The sequence below is a fragment of the Temnothorax nylanderi genome, unplaced genomic scaffold (genome assembly GCF_030848795.1).
Source record: "Temnothorax nylanderi isolate EJ_2023f unplaced genomic scaffold, tnyl_v1.0 TNYL_tig0039_pilon, whole genome shotgun sequence".
Classification (NCBI taxonomy): Eukaryota; Metazoa; Arthropoda; class Insecta; order Hymenoptera; family Formicidae; genus Temnothorax; species Temnothorax nylanderi.
In genome coordinates this window covers 438,284-462,364 of record NW_027249101.1, presented here as the reverse complement: position 1 = coordinate 462,364, position 24,081 = coordinate 438,284, and the positions used below count along the sequence as shown (strand labels likewise).

General features: G+C 31.1%; 3 protein-coding genes and 2 pseudogenes across 3 annotated transcripts in view; 1 reads left to right on the top strand and 4 right to left on the bottom strand.

Annotated features, from left to right (window-relative positions):
• LOC139771396 (non-structural maintenance of chromosomes element 3 homolog) overlaps positions 1 to 24,081 on the top strand; it is a 161,502-nt gene that overhangs the window by 496 nt on the left and 136,925 nt on the right. The window lies entirely within an intron of this gene.
• On the bottom strand, positions 322 to 7,430 carry LOC139771402 (uncharacterized; annotated as a pseudogene).
• On the bottom strand, positions 8,054 to 12,147 carry LOC139771403 (uncharacterized; annotated as a pseudogene).
• LOC139771383 (uncharacterized) lies at positions 12,489 to 15,507 on the bottom strand. Its single transcript, XM_071704115.1, has 9 exons — positions 15,364 to 15,507; positions 14,879 to 14,998; positions 14,618 to 14,735; positions 14,253 to 14,517; positions 14,051 to 14,182; positions 13,841 to 13,931; positions 13,537 to 13,682; positions 13,244 to 13,376; positions 12,489 to 13,170 (listed from the first exon to the last, which is right to left on the bottom strand). The coding sequence occupies exons 1-9, from the start codon at positions 15,505 to 15,507 to the stop codon at positions 13,117 to 13,119; spliced, it is 1,203 nt and encodes a 400-aa protein (XP_071560216.1). The 3' UTR covers positions 12,489 to 13,116.
• Positions 16,693 to 19,746, bottom strand: LOC139771338 (uncharacterized). The gene is made up of 7 exons (XM_071704040.1): positions 19,639 to 19,746; positions 19,387 to 19,504; positions 19,009 to 19,273; positions 18,765 to 18,900; positions 17,228 to 17,364; positions 16,791 to 16,923; positions 16,693 to 16,743 (listed from the first exon to the last, which is right to left on the bottom strand). Exons 1-7 carry the CDS (start codon positions 19,681 to 19,683, stop codon positions 16,693 to 16,695), a joined length of 885 nt encoding a protein of 294 aa, XP_071560141.1. The 5' UTR covers positions 19,684 to 19,746.

The window sequence follows — 24,081 nt, the reverse complement described above, 5'->3', positions numbered from 1 at the left end:
CAAAGTTAAAATTTTATAGATGTAAACTTTTGCCACCCGCAGATAGTAATCAATATTTTATCTACATTTTTTTACGTATATTGTTCTCAAGCTATTTATCGTGCAAATATGGATTAATTTGTGGGAAACTCTTTCTATATGAAATAATTAGATATTGAACATATATAATATTAAATAGTATTTGAAGTTAAATAATGTTTACGTTTTATATGAGAATAAAACTATAATGTCAATTTTCGATGTAATTTAATAGTTAAACTATTCAAAATTTTATTGTATTTACAAAAAGAAACATATTTCGTAAAAATAATTAAACAAAACTTGAATAATGACGAATTTATATTGTACATAACGTTGTCATTTTTATATTCTGTAGTTTTTATAATTTAAAGTACCCCGATATTTTTATTTAACTAACGATTTCCTCTCGCGCAAACAATATTACAGAGAATATTATCTAAGAAAAAATCAATTACCTTAACACATTTAATTTGTGCAAGTTTTACTTAAATCACATTTTATTCTGTAAATTATAAAGATTTATAATCGATTTTTATTACACGGAAAAAGAATGATGTTGTATCAACAGCATCATTTTTTGTATCAACAGCATCAGTGTTATTGAGATAAAATTGATTGATGCAACATCAATATTAATGAATAAAAAACATCAGATAATTGTTTTAATAATTTAAATATTTGGTCCAATAATATCCAGTTGAATTAACTACTTATGCTTGTGGCAACCCGTGACGTCGATGTTTAATTGAAGTAACTTCATTCTTTTTCCGTGTAGATAGTATACCTTGATATTATTGTTGCATAGAATACATGAAGGTGAAATAAGACATCGATGCTTTTAATAACTGTAATAAAATATGTCTTTTTACATTATCAGTGGAAGAGTGAATAGTCATTTTTAAGATACTGTATGAATCTAATGATTATTACCGTGGCGAAACATTCTAAAGATGCCACGAATATTTGGCCGACATTTAAAGCAAAGGCTTTGCTGCTTCTTCGTAATATAAAGAGTATCAACTTTTGTGTGTGCACGGGGACTACATACCATCGAACATTGTATCTATAAAATGATGACAACAAATGAGAAGAATTTCGTTTACTGACAAAATGATCAACTATATAATGCCTAAGTACTTGCTGATATTTTAATTATCGTCAGTTCTAATTGCAGAGAGAGAGAGAGAGAGAGAGAGAGAGAGAGAGAGAGGCCACTGTGAAGTTGGCACCTTATTTTCAAAAATCGGAAATTTTATTAAGAGTTCCATTTGCACCCACAATAGTTCTACAGTTCCTGATAGATTTGAGAAATAGTTCCGTCGATTTAGATAAAAATATAACGATTTAAAAAAATGAGGTGCTATCTTCCCGTGACATCTCAAGTTTCGAAAATATTTATTTTTATCACGGAATTTTATAGTTCTTGAAGAGTTCTACAGTTCCTGATAGGTTTTAGCAACAGTTCCGGCCTCGAAATATTTTTTAAACAATTTTTTACTGTTACCGCTGGCACCGCACACAAGAGTAAAGTCATGAATCGCAGGCAGTTTCGATCGACTTTTTGACAGTTCTCGATAGTTCTCGCATAGTTCCAACAGTTTTTATAGGTTTTAGCAACAGTTCCGGCCTCGAAATATTTTTTAAACAATTTTTTACTGTTACCGCTGGCACCGCACACAAGAGTAAAGTCATGAATCGCAGGCAGTTTCGATCGACTTTTTGACAGTTCTCGATAGTTCTCGCATAGTTCCAACAGTTTTTATAGGTTTTAGCAACAGTTCCGGCCTCGAAATATTTTTTAAACAATTTTTTACTGTTACCGCTGGCACCGCACACAAGAGTAAAGTCATGAATCGCAGGCAGTTTCGATCGACTTTTTGACAGTTCTCGATAGTTCTCGCATAGTTCCAACAGTTTTTATAGGTTTTAGCAACAGTTCCGGCCTTCGAAATATTTTTTAAACAATTTTTTACTGTTACCGCTGGCACCGCACACAAGAGTAAAGTCATGAATCGCAGGCAGTTTCGATCGACTTTTTGACAGTTCTCGATAGTTCTCGCATAGTTCCAACAGTTTTTATAGGTTTTAGCAACAGTTCCGGCCTTCGAAATATTTTTTAAACAATTTTTTACTGTTACCGCTGGCACCGCACACAAGAGTAAAGTCATGAATCGCAGGCAGTTTCGATCGACTTTTTGACAGTTCTCGATAGTTCTCGCATAGTTCCAACAGTTTTTATAGGTTTTAGCAACAGTTCCGGCCTCGAAATATTTTTTAAACAATTTTTTACTGTTACCGCTGGCACCGCACACAAGAGTAAAGTCATGAATCGCAGGCAGTTTCGATCGACTTTTTGACAGTTCTCGATAGTTCTCGCATAGTTCCAACAGTTTTTATAGGTTTTAGCAACAGTTCCGGCCTCGAAATATTTTTTAAACAATTTTTTACTGTTACCGCTGGCACCGCACACAAGAGTAAAGTCATGAATCGCAGGCAGTTTCGATCGACTTTTTGACAGTTCTCGATAGTTCTCGCATAGTTCCAACAGTTTTTATAGGTTTTAGCAACAGTTCCGGCCTCGAAATATTTTTTAAACAATTTTTTACTGTTACCGCTGGCACCGCACACAAGAGTAAAGTCATGAATCGCAGGCAGTTTCGATCGACTTTTTGACAGTTCTCGATAGTTCTCGCATAGTTCCAACAGTTTTTATAGGTTTTAGCAACAGTTCCGGCCTTGAAATATTTTTAAACAATTTTTTACTGTTACCGCTGGCACCGCACACAAGAGTAAAGTCATGAATCGCAGGCAGTTTCGATCGACTTTTTGACAGTTCTCGATAGTTCTCGCATAGTTCCAACAGTTTTTATAGGTTTTAGCAACAGTTCCGGCCTCGAAATATTTTATTAACAATTTTTTACTGTTACCGCTGGCACCGCACACAAGAGTAAAGTCCAGAACTGTACGAAAATGCCGAAAAGTCGGCCAGAACTGCCTGCCTGCACCTCCGTGTATACTCTTGGGTGCGGTGCCAACGGTAACAGTAAAAAATTGTTTAAAAAATATTTCGAGGCCGGAACTGTTGCTAAAACCTATAACTGTTGGAACTATGCGAGAACTATCGAGAACTGTCAAAAAGTCGATCGAAACTGCCTGCGATTCATGACTTTACTCTTGGGTGCGGTGCCAACGGTAACAGTAAAAAATTGTTTAAAAAATATTTCGAAGCCGGAACTGTTGCTAAAACCTATAAAAACTGTTGGAACTATGCGAGAACTATCGAGAACTGTCAAAAAGTCGATCGAAACTGCCTGCGATTCATGACTTTACTCTTGTGTGCGGTGCCAGCGGTAACAGTAAAAAATTGTTTAAAAAATATTTCGAGGCCGGAACTGTTGCTAAAACCTATAAAAACTGTTGGAACTATGCGAGAACTATCGAGAACTGTCAAAAAGTCGATCGAAACTGCCTGCGATTCATGACTTTACTCTTGTGTGCGGTGCCAGCGGTAACAGTAAAAAATTGTTTAAAAAATATTTCGAGGCCGGAACTGTTGCTAAAACCTATCAGGAACTGTAGAACTCTTCAAGAATTATAGAATTCCGTGATAAAAATAAATATTTTCGAAACTTGAGGTGTCACGGGAAGTTAGCACCTCATTTTTTTAAATCGTTATATTTTTATCTAAATCGACGGAACTATTTCTGAAATCTATCAGGAACTGTAGAACTATTGTGGGTGCAAATGGAACTCTTAATAAAATTTCCGATTTTTGAAAATGAGGTGCCAACTTCACAGTGGCGAGAGAGAGAGAGAGAGAGAGAGAGAAATTGTACGTATCCTATGCGAAATTTATATAGGATTGAGACGTCGCGCATTGAGATGTTGTCAAATATAATTGTTTTGGTAAATCGACCAATGAAAAGTCAATGAATGAAGATTTCTCTTCCCTCCGTCTCAAATAATTGAAAAGGATAATTATTATAATAATTCCAATATTTGTATAATTATACTAATTATTAATATTTGATTTCACTACTCGAATATGTACAATACAATTAATGATATAAAATTATATGGACATTATATAAAACAATTTCTTACGCTGCAATATATATGTAGTTATTGTGATCTATAACTTCTTGTCCGGTATAGTTAGCTAAGAACATGTACAAAAGAATGACCGACACAATCAAAAGATGAAATACGAATTCCTCTTTGTTTCCGAGCGACACACACTGAAAAATCTGAAATATCATGATTATGATCAAAGTTCTAGTTATATTTAATATAATTATTTATTTTATATGCAAAAATAGGTTATTATAAAATTACAAATGAATAATACAAAAAATAATATCCATAATTTTTTCTCTTTTCTCAAAAATTTTGATTGATTAAAAATAAATTAACACTTGTTTTCAATTACTTTTGTAATTATTGCTTATATTATTCTTTATCTGCAAAGTCTTTAAATATTATGAGATAATTTACAGAAGTCATTGAATAATATGTTTCAAAATGTGAGAGAAAACTCACTGCAAAAAGATTGAGACTCAAAGAAATTACATTAATCGCTATTAAGAAGAAGATGGATCCCTTAAAGCTGGATAATAACAATTGAGAATACCTTAAAAAAGTAAAATATTATGACAAATACTATGTAAATAATATCATATATGAACACCAACTTTAAAGCTTTGCGTTGAATGTCGACGGCACAAATTATTTCCTTGTAAATCATAATCTCGTTTTTTGTATTGATATTTTCGAGCATTTTTATCGTCATGGCTTGCTCGATACGATAACTATAAATTAATTTTAGGCTATAAATACATAGTTCTCCGTAATTTGTTTGTACGGAGGCATTTGATGCAAAACAAGTCTTATTTTCAACTATATAACTTTTGTATTTTTTCGTAGATTTGTTTTTTACCTGGCAATTTTAAACAATCCGCAAGCGTGTATGAGATATCCTCTGAGTAATGTCCCTGTTGCTGTCATTGTAGTTGCTCCTATACATATGACTGCATTTGAATGCAACAAAATTATGTAGAAATATTTTTCTTGATCGATAAAATATTCAGTCATGAAATGCAGTACTAGACGTGGCTGAGATCCATTTATATGCAAAGCAATATCAAGAACTGGCGTCAAAATTGGCAATAAAATAACGATAAATAAACAGCACATGCTGAACACTAAGAGCATTTGAAAACAATTATTATATAAATTTTGCTTTTTTTAATGTTTCGAAATATTATAAGTAATATATTTCAAATTTCTGTGCTGTATAACTTTTTCCAGTATGATATTTTATGCAAATAATGACTGCAAAAAATTCTGACGTTTTAAACGTACTATTTAAAATGAAAAGTGTATACTTATATTTCGTATAGTAAAAATATTCTTTGACTTTTTAAAATTATTTTTAAATTATATCTTTACATTTTAGAAATATGTCGATTATATTTAGTGTAAGTATAAAAAATAATAATGTTTAAATAGTCATGTTTATTTGGTCGTTTAATATTTCTTATAATTAATTCACTTAGCTTTATATTAACATGTGTTATCTTACATATAATTACAACTGTATAACGTTTCACGCTGTTTCCATACTCTTTCATAATATTGATCTCGTTCTCGTCTTTCAATTCATTACAAATTTGCTGTAGTCGCTCCGTTAAACGCTTTACCTATTATAATATTTAACGCGTTTCTTATTGAAAAACTTGGCAAAGATTATTATATGTAAAAATTTATTTATGAAGTATATTTTTTAAATGCGCAACAAGCTTACATTATGCGTATTCATCCAAAATGCGTTATAATTTATAATGTACGTACTGCAAAACATCACGTTAGAGAGAACTTTTATTATAAGATAAGGAGTACATTCTGCGGTCAAAAATGTTGTAAGCTACAATCAATAAATTTACTGAAGAGATCACAAAGCTATTCTCTTATTCGATTAGCAAATTACAAGTTAAAAAGGATTAACTGCTTTGTAGTGGAAAATGATACAATGAAACTTTTACAATTCTAATTCTAAAATAGCAGGTGTAACACGATGTGTTGTTAATATTAATATTTGGAGTTGGATAAAAGTTGTGAGAAGATAAATAATTATTGTAATCAGTAACTTATGTAGTGACTTATAATGTGGTACAATTAACAATGCGGTATAATATAATGGTGTATAATTTAAAAAATGTAAGATATAACATGGAACATACTTACTTGGAAAATAATACAACTTGTCAGAATACTGAGACACAAGGTTATCTGAAATCGAACAAGATTTGATTGATGATGAGGCCATAAGCCAAGAGCAAGTAGAAGAACCCGATTGAGATAAAAGTATTTAGTCTCGATACAGATCATTACTCTAGGAGCATGCGTTGACTGTGAAAAAGTCAGTGATGGTTTGTGCACACGCACATTTTTCTCTTTTTATTGAATACTTTATAACTTACTACTTTTTTATAAATTGCATCATAAATTATCTAATTTAGCATAAGCGTAGCAAAAATTAGCGGAAAATATTACTCTGAAGTTGGAACATTAGCAATTGAACAATTTTACTGGAGAAGGGGTCGGCGATTACGCGATCAATATAATATGGGCAATTGAACGGATGTTCATTTCTCATAGAAATATACTTGCGTATTCCCTGACAGAGAGCCGGACAAGCATTTCGCCAATTTTCAGTAACTCAATAACATGTCTCTTCGTTGCATGATGCGTGCTCTCATAAGTTATATTAAACCATTTAGAGAAATGGTAATCGCTTAGTCTTACATATCGCACCCCAAGAAGAATACTGTCACAACTCAAAAAATTTCGATTTTGAGTTAAGTATGCCATAAAAAATATGCCTAAGGTGTTCCCTATACATGCTATAAGTGTTACAAATCTATATGCAAAATTCGCTGCACGGGAGCAGAAGTGTCGTTATTTTTTACAAACCGATTAAGTTGCAATCGCTGGATGAATAGTGTCATAAGTGAATTGACAAGTGAATCAAAGCAGACGTCTTCAAAAAAACAGTTACAAGTTTCATTATAACAAAATGTCGTAATTGCAATTGCGTTAGTTGTCTCACAATTCAAAAAAAGTTGAATTATTTGTTTTTCCTCTCTCCCGAAAATTGTAAATTTTTGAGTTGTGACATTGTTTTTTTTTTATAGTGCGATATATATATCGATATATCAATTATTAATATATTATTGCTAACTTACTGTAAACATCACTGTTTTAAACACTTTTATATTTTCTTAGAATTAAGACAAAAGTCGTTTTAGTTCGACCCAACTGGCCAAATTAATATATTATTCATAAATTGCACAACGTTTCGGCCGAATTCCGACCCTTCTCAAGTGAGCTTCACGCAATCCATCCGCCAAAACCGCATATAGAAATCAATTACGTCGCTGACGTCGTGCCCTGACTACATCATGCCAACGCAAAGCTAAAAAAGTCAACGGTTTACAAAATAATAATCTCGCGATAGTCAAAAAGATGAAATTCATTACGTTAAAATTCAACTAATCAAAATACCATCATGATGGTGTAGATAATTTCAGTATGACTTTGACTGTTACACGGTTCGTACGTGTTCGTAGATATGGCTTGCGACGTTTCTATTTCACGCGTCACTGTTCTCATATTTTGTCTCGAGACGCACAAGATATGTAAGCCTTTTTAATTAGTTTTATTTTGATTAGTTGAATTTTAACGTAATGAATTTTATCTTTTTGACTATCGCGAGATTATTATTTTGTAAACCGTTGACTTTTTTAGCTTTGCGTTGGCATGATGTAGTCAGGGCACGACGTCAGCGACGTAATTGATTTCTATATGCGGTTTTGGCGGATGGATTGCGTGAAGCTCACTTGAGAAGGGCCGGAATTCGGCCGAAACGTTGTGCAATTTATGAATAATATATTAATTTGGTTAGTTGGATCGAACTAAAACGACTTTTGTTTTGAATTATTTACTGGCGACGGAAGTTACTGTTTTGTTAGAATTAAGAGTTCTTACAATTTTATCGAGATTATCGGTCAATACAACTTTTTAGATTATAGTATGTAATTTGTTTTAGTATGCTAATTAGTTTCTTCACTATCATTATTCCACTACACTATACCAATTGATTTGCTTTACATCAATTCTGCATCGAATGAAGAACGGCGAAATACGACACTGCCGTACTCAGTAACTATAATAACACATAAGTTTTTATTTTTATCTATCTATAAAATATATTCTACATTTAACACTATTTTGAAAGATATTCTTCTTACCGTAGCAGCACTTTCTAACGATCCCACAAATAGTCCAGCAATATTCATAGTGAACGCCTTGGTACCTCTTTGCAAGAGGAACAGGATCATTTTTTGTATTTGCAACGGAGTAACGTACCACTGGACATTGTATCTACATTATGACAAAATAATTAATGATTGAGAAATATAAAAGAAATCTACCAATAAATTTGACACACGTTAAGGCTCCTACTGGCTTGATTGCCAAGTCTACGTTGACAGTACAAACAGCGTTACACCTTGCAAAATTGTGAACTGAAAAGCGTAAAGCTAAACTATTCTTTCGACGTACAACGTTATTTTTCGTTTTAGTGCAGTGTTTTTATATTTAAAATAATTGTCGTAGTGTTAAGATATAGGTACCAAAGACTCCTATTTATAATTTAATATGTGAAAGCAAATATTTATTTCAATTTAGCAGCTATCGGCTAAGGATGGCTTGTTTTCGTCCTTAATTAAGCACAATTCAATTCGACATGTAGATTTCGCTAACAAAAGGGGATTTTTCTCTAAAAGGGGGTATATTCTATCGATTACAAACGCTATCTTATTGAAAAACATTTTTATTTTTAATAGGTATACGTCGTAAGAATTTTCATGATACATCTATTTTTCTCGCTTTTGATGTCATCAATTCAAGATGGCTGCAGTGAGTGAACAGAGGCCTTAACTGTATTTTTTTATTACATTGATTGATATAAATGCGCATGTAATTCAATTATATTATATAAATATTATCCTTACACGGTGGCAAATACATCATTATTGTGATTCGTAATTTCCTGTGCGAGATAGTTTCCTACAAACATGTAACAAAAATGGATGATGACAAATATTAATCGTAACGAAAGTTCTTTAACATCACAGCTAAGGGATGCCGATGCCACCTGAAAAATCTAAAGTACAAGTGCATCTTAATGATTGTCGTAAAACTAAATTAATAACGTTAAACAAAATAATAATGAATTAGAACTCTTAATGGAAATTTGATAATAATTGGTCTCGTTACTGTTATTAAATATATTAAAAGAAGGCGATATGTACCCGAAAAAATGTCAGACTCGCGCAAATCACGCCGACTACTATCAAAAGGAAGAACATTACTTTAAATCTAGATATTGTCGATTCGGAGAATCTTTAAAAGAAAGAAAACATTATTCTATACGCGATATTATCGATTATTACAAATGTTGTATAATTACTGTTGTATGAATACCAACTTTATAGCTTTGCGATGCATATCCACGGCATAAACTAATCCCTTATAAATTAAATTCTCATTCTTCAAGCTGTTTTTTTGCAGAATTTCAATTGTTATTGCTTGTTTAACGCGATAACTGTAAGTGATTTATTTGCCATAACTATATGGTCTCTTCAAATTTACGATAGAGTTTTCTTATATTTGATTTTATATTTATATTTTTACCTGGCAATTCGAAACATTCCACATGCATACTGTATGTAAACTATGAACATTGTTCCTGTCGCTAACATTACACCAACCCCTATGGTAAAGGCCGCGTTTGCAGTGCAAGATAATCAAATAGAAATACTTTTCTTGGTCGACAAAGTATTCTGTCACGAACAGTGGTGAAATATGTGGTCGAGTTTTATTCATAGGCAGTAAGATGTCAAAAATGCGCGGCCAAATTGGATATAATAATAAAGCAAATGCGAGCAATATAACACACACTGAAAAATGTTTAAAAATCAATTCTTTCGAAATCCTAGGAAAGTCCATTATAAAATCGCTGGTTAAAAGTCTCCAAATATAACAAACAATTCGCGTTTAACAGAAATCGAAAGCAGTTATCTTACATGTAAATATAGCCGTGTAACGTTTTGCATCGCTGGCGTACTGTTTCATGATGTTGATTTCATTCTTATCAGTTAGTTCGTTACGAATATGCTGCAGTTGCTCCAGCAAACACTTTATCTGTTGTTTTAATAATATTGCATGCTCTTTTTTTCGATCATGTTGGAAAAATATTATTGTATTTATATTAATATTAAAAATTTTATCTCTCGGAAATATATATATATATTTATTCACATACACACGTGAATATAATACATAATATACAGGATGTTAGTCGAGAAATTGCTGAAACTAAATAGCTATTATTTTTGTAATAAGTAAACAGAATGGAATAAATTGAAACTCTAGAATCCCGTTATTTGTGCAAGTGCGCATCATATGTCCCATGTAGTGTGAGAATTTTTATTTTTAAATATATAAAAAGACATTATAAAAAATATAAAAGAATCTGGTTGATTGCAGGATTCAGCGATATACATATAATCATGAAGTTTCAAGATAGCAAAAGCATAGTTATAGTTATTAATGTTAGGTAGCGTGTATTTAAATTTTAAAGTTTGGAAGAGCGTTTCGATTATTGTGTCAGTTCAAATAATTATTTTGAATAAATCTCTGAGCTATGCAATCAGTCGAATTGTTGGCCATTCTTATATATAATTAATATACATATTTATTCTTACAAATATACATATATATGTATCAGGGTGTCTCACAACCGTATAATACTTTATTATTGTGTTCTAGAGGTAAAATAGAGTAAAAAATTCTAATTCAAAAATTTTAAGGCTGCAATAGTTTTTGAGTTACAAGCGATGAAAGTTTGCCAATGGCATCACGTAAAACTTGCTCGCTCAGTCCAGTAACTACACCTACACCTACACGCGTATTGATTTGTCATCTGTCATTGATTTTCTCAAGTCAGGTGATATTGATTTTTACCGCACAGCTGAATTTATTTTGTCATTTTCTGTACGTGTGTATTACGGCTACATTGTACACTATGGCGATAGGCTAATATTAACAAATTATAAATCTTATACGGAAAACATTTAATTCTAATAGATAATTTAATTAAATAATTGATTATTAATAATAAATATTAATAATAATATAAAAAATTATTAATAATAATATTAATTAATATAAATATTAATAAAAATAATTATAAATATTATTATTATTACTAGAAGAAGTAAAGTGAAGTGAAGTGTATACGTATACACATATACATCTGCATACATAAGTGTGAAAATGAATATTTTTATAATATAATGTATTTGATTCATTTTATTCTGTTTACTCAAAATTACATCTATTTAATTTTAGCAATTTCCAATCGTCACCCTGTATGTTTTACTTACGACTTCAAAGTTAATACTAAATAAAACGTATTTAATCACAAAAGTAATAAAAAATAATGCAGAAGAAAGAACATTGATAATGAGATCCGGAGTACATTGTGAAGTCAGAAACGTTGTGAGCTGCAAAAAGATATTTTTTATTTACCGAAATTTCCATTAAAATTACTATATTCTTATGCAATTAGAAAAAGACCCCAAGTCATTAATTGATTGTTTTTCAATATGTAATAATTTAAATTAGAAATCTATTTAAATAATCAAAGTATAAAATTATAAATGTAGTTTTTTCTGTAATACACACATGCGCGTGAGCGTGCGTATTATAATATTAATATTGATGTGTAATATACACAACATTGAGTTTGTGATATAATGGTTTTAATATGTGAAATTGCAAAGTCAATTGCTACAAATAATTTTTTTTATTTTGTAATTAAAGTCCTATATCATGGAATTAAAGCTATTCACGTACCTGAAATAAAATAAATGTTGCCAAAATACTAAGAAACAAAACTAATTGGAATTGAACGAGTTTAGATTGCTGATAAGGCCATAGACCAAATGTAAGTAGTAGAAACCGATTGAGACCAATATGTAAAGAGTTTATACAGATCATTTCTCCACGAGCATATACATGCATGTAACAGCGAAAGGATCGGTGCGCCTATTTTCTTCTTTCGACTAGTCTGCAGTTGCGTATTCCCTTATTTATTTAGTTTAAATTTTAATGTAAATTGCCTAATTTAATGCGATGTAAAATGCAACAAAATGTTACCGTGAGATCGGAACACTCGCATTTTAGCAACGTCGGGGACCTGGGAATAGGTCGACGATTAAGCGATCAATGTAATTTAAGATAATTGAACGTTTATTTCTCAGAAAAGAAAAATACTTTTCTAAATGTATCTCCTGACAAAGAGTCGCGCAGGCGTATTTTCAGTAGCGCGTTTTGTCGCGTCTCATTCGTTTCGTAGTGCGTAAACTCATAAGTTACATTTTGATTTTAGAGGAAACGATCAGTTATACATATCGATATATTGGCCAGTAATTTATTATTACTATTATTAAATACACTTTTCAATGTACGTGTTGCTATAAACACCACTTACTTTAGATGTTTTCATATTTTTCCAACTTTTACATTCTCCTCCGTAATCTATCTTATGCATCTTGTTTATTACCTCTGCTTCGTTTGAGATAATAGGCGATATTAGTTGCTTTCCATTTACATAAAAACTCAGATAATTCTCACTTGTGACATCATAACTCAGTTGAATGCACGTTCTTTTTGCATGCTGGCAAGTGAGATTCAACTGAGTTTTTATCCACAATCGGGACCATGTGCTTTAATGAATCTAATAGACTCACATTAAAAGTGAGGCTATGAACCTGTATATTATTATGCGATAGCTTTGTCACCAAAATAAGCAGGTAAATACAAAATGACATATCTTACCTGAGTATAAAATACTCACATAACTGAGTGACTCAGATTACTTGAGTGTAAATGGAAAGCAACTATTATCCGTATATAATTAATTTTATCACATGCTTTATAGTATATATTTAATTAATTAATTTTATGTCAATGTTGCGCAGAATGAAGGACAGTAAAATATGATAGCGCGGTACTCAGCAACTGTAATAAGATGGTTCCTCTTTTGTTTTTCCTGTTTAAAACGTGTTATGTTTAAAATATAACATATTTTTACCGTAGCTGCACCTTCTAATGATCCCACAAACAATCCAGCAATATTCATAGTGAACGCCTTGGTACTTCTTTGCAACAGAAATAGAATTAACTTCTGTGTTTGTAACGGAGCCATATACCACTGGACCTTGTACCTGTATTATAACGAATTATTAAAGAAAGACGAAAAGAAATAGAGAATCATTCTTGACATATGCATAGTTGCTTTTTAATTAAATGACAGTTTTTGTTATTTTAGTACGTTGTAGTAGGATAAATATATATGATATCATATCATTTGAATATCTTCCTTACACGGTGATATATATGTCATTATTGTGATCCATAATTTCCTGTGCAAGATAATTGGTTATCATCATGTACACCAATTGACTGATTAAAATCATTACGGGTAATGAAAGTTCCATAGCATTGTATCCAAACGATATCACCTGAAAAATCTAAAGTACAAGCGCATTCAAGATCTTGATAGAAACTAGTCAATAATGTCAAACAAAATGGCGACTAATTAGAATTAGACTGTCAATGAAAATTTGTCAGCAACTAGTCCTATTACTGTTAATCATAAGTATTATGATGAAAAAAGGACCGTACTTACCCGAAAAAAATTGAGACTTGCGCTAATCACCCCGACTATTATCAACAAGGAGAACATTACTTTAAATCTAGATACTGTCAAGTTAGAGAACCTTCAAGAGAAAGTGGATATTACTCTATATACGCATATTCCACACGCATTATTGATTATTACAAATATTGTACTGTTGTATGGATTATTACAAATAATTACTGTTGTATGGATACCAACTTCATAGCTTTGCGATGCATATCCACGGCACAAATTAATCCCTTGTAAACCAAATTCTCATTCTCCAAACTGTTCTTTTGCAAAGTTCTGAATGTCATTGCTCGTTCGATACGATAACTGTAAGTGATTCTTCTGCCAAAATTATATAATATTCCGATTTTCCAGTTTTTCTACACATCTGTCTTTATATTTATTCTCTTACCTGGCGATTCGAAACATTCCGCATGCATGTTGTTGATAAAATACCAACATTGTCCCTGTCGCTAACATTGCGACAGCGCCTATGGCAAATGCCGCGTTCGCATGGAACAATATCAAATAGAGGTATTTTTCTTGATCGACGAAATATTCGGTCATATATGGTAACGAAAGACGTGATCGAGTCTCGTTTGTGAAGAACAGGATATTGAAAATATGCGGCCAAAATAAATATAAAGTTAAAGAGAGCACCATGGTCACGACAAGCACTGAAGAATGTTTAAAAATAATTTTCCTTCATAAGTGAATGCATTATAGGCTCATTAATTAGCTTGCAAAGATAAGTTGTAACAAAAGCAATTGTCTTACATAAAAATGCAATTGTGTAACTTTTCGCATAATTACCGTACTTCTCTATGATATTGATTTCATTTTCATCAGTTAACTCATTATGCATATGCTGCAATTGCTCCAATAAATATTTTACCTTTTAACAGAATTCTATGTTACTTGTCTTTGGTTATAATTGAGAAAGATTATATTTACATTGTATATTAAAATTTATATTTTGTAAATGTTTATTCGTATTTATATGTACATTAAATAATATATAATAATCATTTCACTTACGATTTTAGTATTAATACTAAACGAAATATATTTAATCGCAAACATAGTATGAAATAATGCAGAAGACAGAACGTTGACGAGTAAATCCGGAGTACATTTTAAAGTAAGAAATGCTGCAAACTGCAAGAAACCATTTTATATAACGAATTTCATTGAAATTATTACTTCTTTTATCCAATGGGAAAATTGTTAGATGCAGATAATTGATTGCTTTTTAATATCCAGTCCAAACAAAAATTAAATTTTACATAATAAAAAATTAAAAATGTTTCATGTTTTTTATTATAGTATGTATTATAATGGTGTGTCTTTGATGATTCTAACAGTAAAAGAAATTACAGTAAACACAAACATTGTAATAATAATACTACAAGCTTATTGGAGATTTTTTATATAGGTATCTATCTGTATAAATGCTCAAATTGCTACAAGTTAAAATTTAATAATTTTTTGTTATGGAGCAATAATTAAAAATATTAACGTACCTGAGATAGAATAAAACTTGCCAAAATACCAAAAAATAAAATTACTTGAAACCGAACGAATTTAGATTGTTGATAAGGCCACAGGCCAACTACGAGTAATAAAAACCGATTCAGACCGACATGCAGAGTGTCGATACAGATCATTTCTTCATGAGCATTGATATAGAATTGATAAGGAAGTTCACGTGTTCTCTTTCCTTTTGCCGATTAAATATCTTATATGACTTATATCTTTGTGTCTTTTTTATTTGAATTTCAAACCACACTGGCGAATTTAATTAAATAAAATGCAGAAATAACGAAATACCATACGTAAGAGATCGAAACATCTGGCAATTTACACTGGCATTTACACTGGCATTTCAGAAGGGGTGAAGGAGTTAATCGATCGATTTGATTATGGCAATAATGCAACAGATGTTTATTTCCCATAAGAAAATATTGTGTGAGGGGACTTGGACAACAATGGACTGCGCAGGTGCAGTTTGTCCCTTTCCACAGTACAATATGTTATTAATGCTCCACATTCTAGTCCGTGCTGTCTTGTGTTACGTTTCATTTCTCAAAGAATTACCAGTTGTTCAGCTTGAAACGTCAATGTAAGTATATATTGCAACAAAGATATATATTGCTGGTAAATATTACTCAATTTCTTTTTTAAAATAAACTTGGTGTTGTTTGTATTTTCTAAATTTTATTTTCCAAATTCCTACATCTTTATTTGTTTGTTAACTAAACTTATATCTGCACGATAGTCAACTCATTACTTACTTCCAGATGATGTAGTTGTAATATTGTTGCAGAACCCGACCTTAGTACATAAACGTAGGTCCCGCGTTGACTATTTTAATTTAATAGGTTCTTTTTACAACTTAATGTAATATGGAATATCGGAATTACGAAATGTCGAGAAATATTAAAAAATATATTTATTAATGCTGCTTTTTTAAAGAAGAAAATAATTATAAAAATTTTGCTGTGCATTTTCATTAATCTCAATAAAACCTTTGTAATTCTAATCCTAATAGATAGCAGATGCGCATCACTATGTTATTAATACTTGGAGTGGCTATAAGATTTGTGGGAAGATGAATGGTTAATTGGTTATAATTAGTAATATATGTTAGTGGTTTATAATGGTATTATTCCATAATTAAAAATGTGAAACAATATAACACTAAAATGAAAAATTTTAAATATAATATAGAATACACTTATCTGGAATATAATAAAGCTTGTCAGAATAGCAAAAAAGCACAAAATTATCTGAAGTTAGTTGGTCTGTTTTGCATCAATTCCGCGAAGAATAAAGAACGGTGAAATACGACACTACGGTACTGCACAACTACAATAAGACACAACTTTTCCATCTTCCTCTATCTAAAATATGTACATGTAACACATATTTTAAAAAATGTTTCTTTTACCGTAGCAGCACCTTCTAAGGACGCCACATACAATCCAGCAATATTCATAGTAAATCCCTTGGTACCCCTTTGCAAAAGGAACAGTATCATTTTTTGTATTTGTAACGGAGCAACGTACCACTGGGTATTGTATCTATATCATGACAAAATAATTAATGATTGAGAAATATTAAAAAAGGATCTGTTAATGCTTAATATATGTTTCTTAAATTACATTTACTGTACATTTGTCGTGTCCATCCGTAAGGCTGGGGCTACACTATGCGCGTTTTCGCGAATCGTATTCGCGAATCGTGCATTTGTATATCATGTGTGCTTAGCACGAATAGCATACAAATGCACGATTCGCGAATCCAATTCGCGATAACGCGCATAGTGTAGCCCAAGCATAAAACGAACATGCGAATGTGATTATATTACATACAAATATCGCTTACATAGTTGCAAATATATTATTATTGTGATCAACAATTTCTTGCCCAAGATAGTTGCTTATGAATACGTAAATGAAATGGACGATGCTAAACACTACGTGTAATGAAAGTTCCACTGTATCGAATCCAAACGATATTATCTGAAAAATCTAATATACAAGCAGATTCAAGGATCTTGATCAAAACTGGGTCAGTAATGTCACTATCTAATGTCAAACAAAATAATAATTAATTAAAACTATCAATGAAAATTTGAATAAACTTTGTTGCTGTTATTCACAAGTATATGATAAAAAGAAGGCCACATTTACCCGAAAAAAATTCAAACTTGCGCCAACCACCCCGACGATTATCAAAAAGCAGACCATTACATTAAATCGAGATAATATTGAGTGAGAAAATCTTCAACAGAAAATTATATTACTGAAATTATATTATTGAAAATGATATTACTTTACGCATATTCTACACGCATATTCTACATTATAAAATATTACAAATATGTATTTGTTTACGTATTATATTATGTATATATATATATGTAGGGTTATGTGGGGTGATGTGCAACACTTTCACTCGTTGCTCGGAAAACATATCCAAAAATCAAATTCTTGAATATATCATGGCTGTATAATGTAGAGGAAGGAAAATACTAAAATTCTGCGTGATTAGATTTTCAAAATTTTAAATTTTTCCTAAAAATTTTTCGAGTTTTCAAAAACGTCTGTTTTAGCATTTTCAAATTTTCTTGGGGTGATGTGCAACACAGGTAAAATTAAGGTAAAAAATGCATGAATATCGACATCAATCGACTTAAATGTTAAATTTGGGCTTCTTAAATACAAATTAATCGAAATCTGGTGAACAAAAAATTTCACTGTGTTGTAATCGACCTGAAAAAAAAATCATTTTTTATTTGATTTCTTATTTATTTATCGCTTAAAAATTAATATAATGAAAGGAAAAACGCAAAAAACTTTATTTTTCATCATCTGAATCGCAGTTGTCACAAGTTAAATAGTTGCGACCTTGCATGTCGATACATTTCACATCATGTTGCACATCACCCCAAACACGCTATTTTGCGCGGACTGGCGTGACACCAACACAATGTGAGAAAATCACAAAATCGCTTTAGATTATCAAAAGTACGTGAAAAACTAACAATATAAAAATATTTACCTATAAGATGACTAAAACCAATTCACGAAATCACTATGAATGTGAAAAGCAAAAATTACATTCAGCTCGAGAAATTTAACTCGCTTTTCGTACAGCAAACCAGGGTGCGTGCTATCTCGCGAGTTATTTATCTAAAACAAGGTACTGTCAACACAAACAGATGGCAGTATGCACATCACCCCACACAACCCTATATATAGATATATTACAGAAATGCATATTTGTAATATTTGATAAAGATGTGTAGAATATGTATGGAATAATGTCATATTTTTCTGTTTTATTATATATATGTGTATATATATATATAAAACTGTTTACAAATATGTTGTATGTGTACTATCATATAGGTTAGTACACATCGTAAGAATACTAACTTCATAGCTTTGCGATGCATATCCACGGCACAAATTAATCCCTTGTTGATTAAATTTTCATTCTCCCAGCTGTTTTTGCATAAAGTTCCGAATAGCATTGCTCGTTCGATACGATAACTGTAAGTGATTATTCAGTTATAATTATATTACACCTAACATAACCTTCAATTTTCTAATTGCTTATAGATTTCCCACATCTATTTTTATAAATTTATTTTATATTACCGGGCGATTCGGAACATTCCGCATGCATGCTTTAGATAAACTATTAATATAGTTCCTGTCGCTAATAATGCGGTACATCCTACAATAACAGCTGCGTTTGCGTGGAACAATATCAAATAGAAGTATTTCTCTTTATCGATGAAATATTCGGTCATAAATGGCAACGATTGTAATGATTGAGTTCCGTTTGTGATGAACAAAATATTAGAAATGTGCGGCCAAAAAATGTACAGAATTAAAGCAGATACGGTAAACATGGAAAATACTGAAAAATGTTTTGAATTATTATGCTTGTTAATTGTGTTTATTGAAAACTCATTAATAACTTTTTAGCTATGACCGGCTATAACATATGAGTTGCAAAAATAATTGTCTTACATAAAAATATAATTGTATAACGTTTCGCATTATTACTATACTTTTCTATGATATTGATTTCGTTCTCGTCAGTTAACTCGTTATAGAGATGCTGCAGTTGTTCCAACAAATATTTTACCTGCGTTTTAACAAAATTCAATGTCTCTCTATTGATTAAGTTCGATAAAAATTATATTTTATATTAAAATTTGAAAATATTTATTTGTATGAGCATAGCGTACATACTTAAAATATAATAATCGTTTTACTTACGTTTTTTATATTAACACTAAACGAAATATACTTAATTGCAATCATAGTACAAAATAATGCAGAAGAGAAAACGTTGACGAGTAATTCCGGAGTACATTTTGAAGTCACAAATACTGTAAACTGCAAAATATAATTTTATACAACAAATTTTATTTTAACAGAATTATTTTTTTACAACCCCTCCACGGGAAGTTCGACTTTCCATGCCTGTAGAGAGGGGCGAAAGTGGCCAATTTCACGCCAGGGCTTACTTTCCTCCCTAGGAAAGAAAATTGATACTTTCCACCCGGCATAGCGGGCGGAAAGTAACCACTTGGTTACTCTAGGCATGGAAGTCGAACTTTCCGTAAAGGTGTTGTGAAAAATATCGTGTGCACCTCGGGTCGAAAGCTTTTTCAGACTCGTGTAATTTGCCAAACTTCACACTCTGAAAAACGCTACTTTCTCTCCTTGGTGCACAATATACTATTTTCTTTCATCAAATAAGAAAACTGTTAGCTTGAGATTACCGATCGTTTTTAATTTATAATAATTTTACTAAACTTCCAGTTTAAGGAAGCACCTCTAAAATGATCTTGTCCTTTACGTACACGGAGAGAATTTTTTGTTATATTTTACCATTAAATTCACTACAAACTTGGGACAACTTGGCAATCAAGGAATTTTTAAAATATACAAGAGATATTTTACAAACAACGTGATAAAAATTACCAAGCAGATTGGTAAATTCTGAAAAATTATTGAAATTCCCTAGATATATTTTAGTAAAATTAATCAAACATATTTTATATTTTGATGTAATAGATATTAATATTTTTTATTATAATAGATATTAATCGGAATAGCTCGCATAAAATTCTTGGTGGTACATGTCCCACAACTATTATGATTTCAGGGTAAATTTTAAGAGAAAATTCTCTCCGTGTATGTTACAAAAGATCACCCTCCTAAGTAAACTTTGAAATGTTTGAGTCGTCACTTGTTGTTTATTAAAAAGTTATTAACAAAATAAATTTGAAAAATATAATAGTTATTCTCAGTACTGAAAGATATAAATGACCAAAATGTGCAGGTGAAAATAGTATAAAAAGGACCCCAGGTAGCAGAGTGACGTCAAATGACATATTAATTCCGTCTTAATGACGTCTCTAACGTCATTATAAGATGTCTTTAAACGTTATCTTGCTACCTGGGACTCTGCCCCTTCTGCTGCACTTTCAGCCTAAAAGAACCCCTAAGCTAAACCCAACCTGTATTACTAACAGTTCTTTTTTGGCGATTCTTATGAGAAAGTTATTTTGTAACATAAAATGGCTTCACATGGGTTTCCAACTTTTCGCACGAGGCGAAGTCTACCCCACACCGCCCGATGCTTACAGTGAGAAATGAAGTCTATCATTGTACAATTCCACATGTTGAGAACCGCACCGGGCGATGTGAGGTGAACCTCGCTTCGCGTGGAAGTTTGAAAACTCATGTGAAACCATATTATGTTAAAATGAATTGCTATGCTTTCAAGTAAAAAAAGAAATTGGAACTGGCGCCCGTGTAATAAATAAGTACCTAAGAAGCTTTTCTGTTAACAAATTTTTAATAAAGAATGAGCAACAGCTAAGATTTTTTAATTGTTACTCAGAAGGATGATCATTATAATATATGTGAAAAACATAATTATATTGGAGATTTCGCTCTTAAATGAGAGTTTTATCATAATTTTATATAATTTTTTTATAATTTCATATGATATAGTTTTATATAATTTATAATTTTATATAGAAAAACAGAACAAAAATTGAATCTTACATAATTACGGATTACAAAATTGTTTAACGTTTTCTTGTATAATACAAATTATTATAATATTATCTTTAATGATTCTCTACTTCTATAATAATAATATAAAATAAATTACAATAAACACAAAGATTTCAATAATAACATTACAGGTCTATTGTGGTTTTTGATATACTAGACATCACAAACGCGCGCTTCGCGCGCGCTATTTAGCTTTAACATTACACACAATACACACAACTGTCAAAATATGCTATGACAGCCGCTCACGAAGTTAGCGCAGCGAGAAAACCAATCAGCATCGCGGAAAAGAGCCAACAGAGCAATTCGAGACTTTCGAGAAGACTTCGAGAGATGCGAGTATCGATTTAACATGCCTTTTTTTAGAAAGGATTTAATTGCAACATTTAAATCGCTAGAAATTAAAGTTTAATAATTTTTTGTTATATATAATTATGCAATCAAAGAAATTAACGTACCTGAAATAGAATGAAACTTGTGTAAATACCAGTAAGTAAAATTAATTGAATTTGAACGAGTTTGGATTGCTCATAAGGCCAAAGACCAACTACGAGTAATAGAAACCGATTGAGGCTAATATCCAGAGAGTCGATACTGATCATTTCTTTATCAATATATATTTGACAGAAAAGTGTTTGCTTCACGTATTCTCTTCTTTTCGTTCGTCGATTGAATATTAGCTATTACTGTAGCTGTACTATTCTTTTATTTCAATTTTTTGCCCTAATTGCCCAATTTACCTTAAATGCAAAATGCATTGCAAAATGAATGAAATATACCATCGTGAGATCGAAACACTTGGCAATTTACACCTTCATGCGAGAGGAGGTGTATGGTTAAGCGATCGATTCGGATATGGCAATTATGTAACAGATGTTTATTTCCCATGAAGAAAGTCTGCGTGAAGGGACTTGGGCGACAATGGACTACGCATGTGCACAGTGCAGTTCGACCCTTCCCAGTGCAATATGTTTTAACATACTTCAGTCTAGTGCGTGCTGTCTTGAGTTACGTTTCATAATCCTGCAAAGGATTACCAATTGTTTTTCCTGAAACGTCAATGTAACGGTTAGTAATGTACACTGCTGGTAAATATGACATAATTTCTTATTTGAAATATTTTTGTGCTGTTTATGTTTGTATTTCCTAAATTTTATTTCCAAAATTCTTACATCTCTATTTGTTTATTAATCTATATATATAAAGACAAATGTCCTGACTGACTGACTGACTGACTGACTGATATGGAACGTTAAAATAAAATATACGATATAATAAGATATAGTATAAAGCAGAATGCAGAAGCATTTTTAGCTGTGATAAATTTGTTTGAAAAATTTTTTATCAGATATATCCCATATAAGGCATAGTACATTTTATACTATGGCCGCGCTTTTTGAGGATCCTACAAACAGTCTATCAAGATTTAAATTAAAAGCTTTAATTTTTTGCAACAGAACCAATTTTAAGTGTGCTTAAAGATGTAACACATTATTAAAATTTATTATTTACCTTTTTTTAATGTTGCATACAACAATCAATAAATTTAATAAAGAGGCTTTTTTTGCATTAAAAAGTTATTCTTTTATTTATTATTAGCAAGTTGTAAATTTAAAATAGTCAACTACTTTCTAGTGAAAATTAATGTAATCATACCTTTGCAATTCCTACTATAAGATAGCAGATGTGCATTACGATGGTATTAATGCTTGAAGCGACTATTAAATTTCTGAGAAGAATGGTTATAATTAGTAATATATATATATATATATATGTAGTGGTTTATAATGGTATTATTCCATAATTAAATATGTGGAGTAATATAATAGTATACAATAATGAAAAATGTGGAATATAATATAGAATGCACTTATCTCGAATAAAATAAAGCTTATCAGAATACCAAAGCACAAAGTTACCTGAGGTCGAATGAGGTTGATGATGGAGCCATAAGTCAAGGACGAGTAGGAAGATCCGATTGAGGCATTTAACTTTGATACAGATCTTTACTTCGCGATCATGCAAATGTTTGACTATGAAAGAAGTCGACGATGATTTGTATATGTCCTCTCTTGGATTGAATAACTTTATAACCATTTTTTATAAATTTCTAAATTATCTAATGTAGCATAAGTGTATAACAAAGTGGCAAAAAAACGTTATTTTGATTGAAATATTAACAATTTAACAATTTTACTTGAGAGTGGTCGGTAATTAAGCGATTAATGTAATGTGAGAAATTGAATGTTTATTTTTCAAATCAAAATATACTTGCGCGCGAAATTTCTGACATAGTTGCGCATTCGTTCGCCAGTTTTCAGTAACACAATGATACATTTCATTTATTTTACGATTTGTGCACTTGTAAGTTATATTTTACCGTTTTGAAAAATGATAATCGGCCAGCTTTATATATATATATATATAGACGTATCAGTTATTAATTTATTATTGGTAACTTACTGTAAACATTACTACTCTTTACACAGTTTTCTATCTTCTTAGAATTAAGAAAAAGTTTTTACAATTCTTACAATAATGTATTTTATAGTATACACAGTAAAAAATTTAATGTCAATGAAAGTCCACTCTAAATTTTGTGTTAAAATAACTCATTCATCGTGTTAC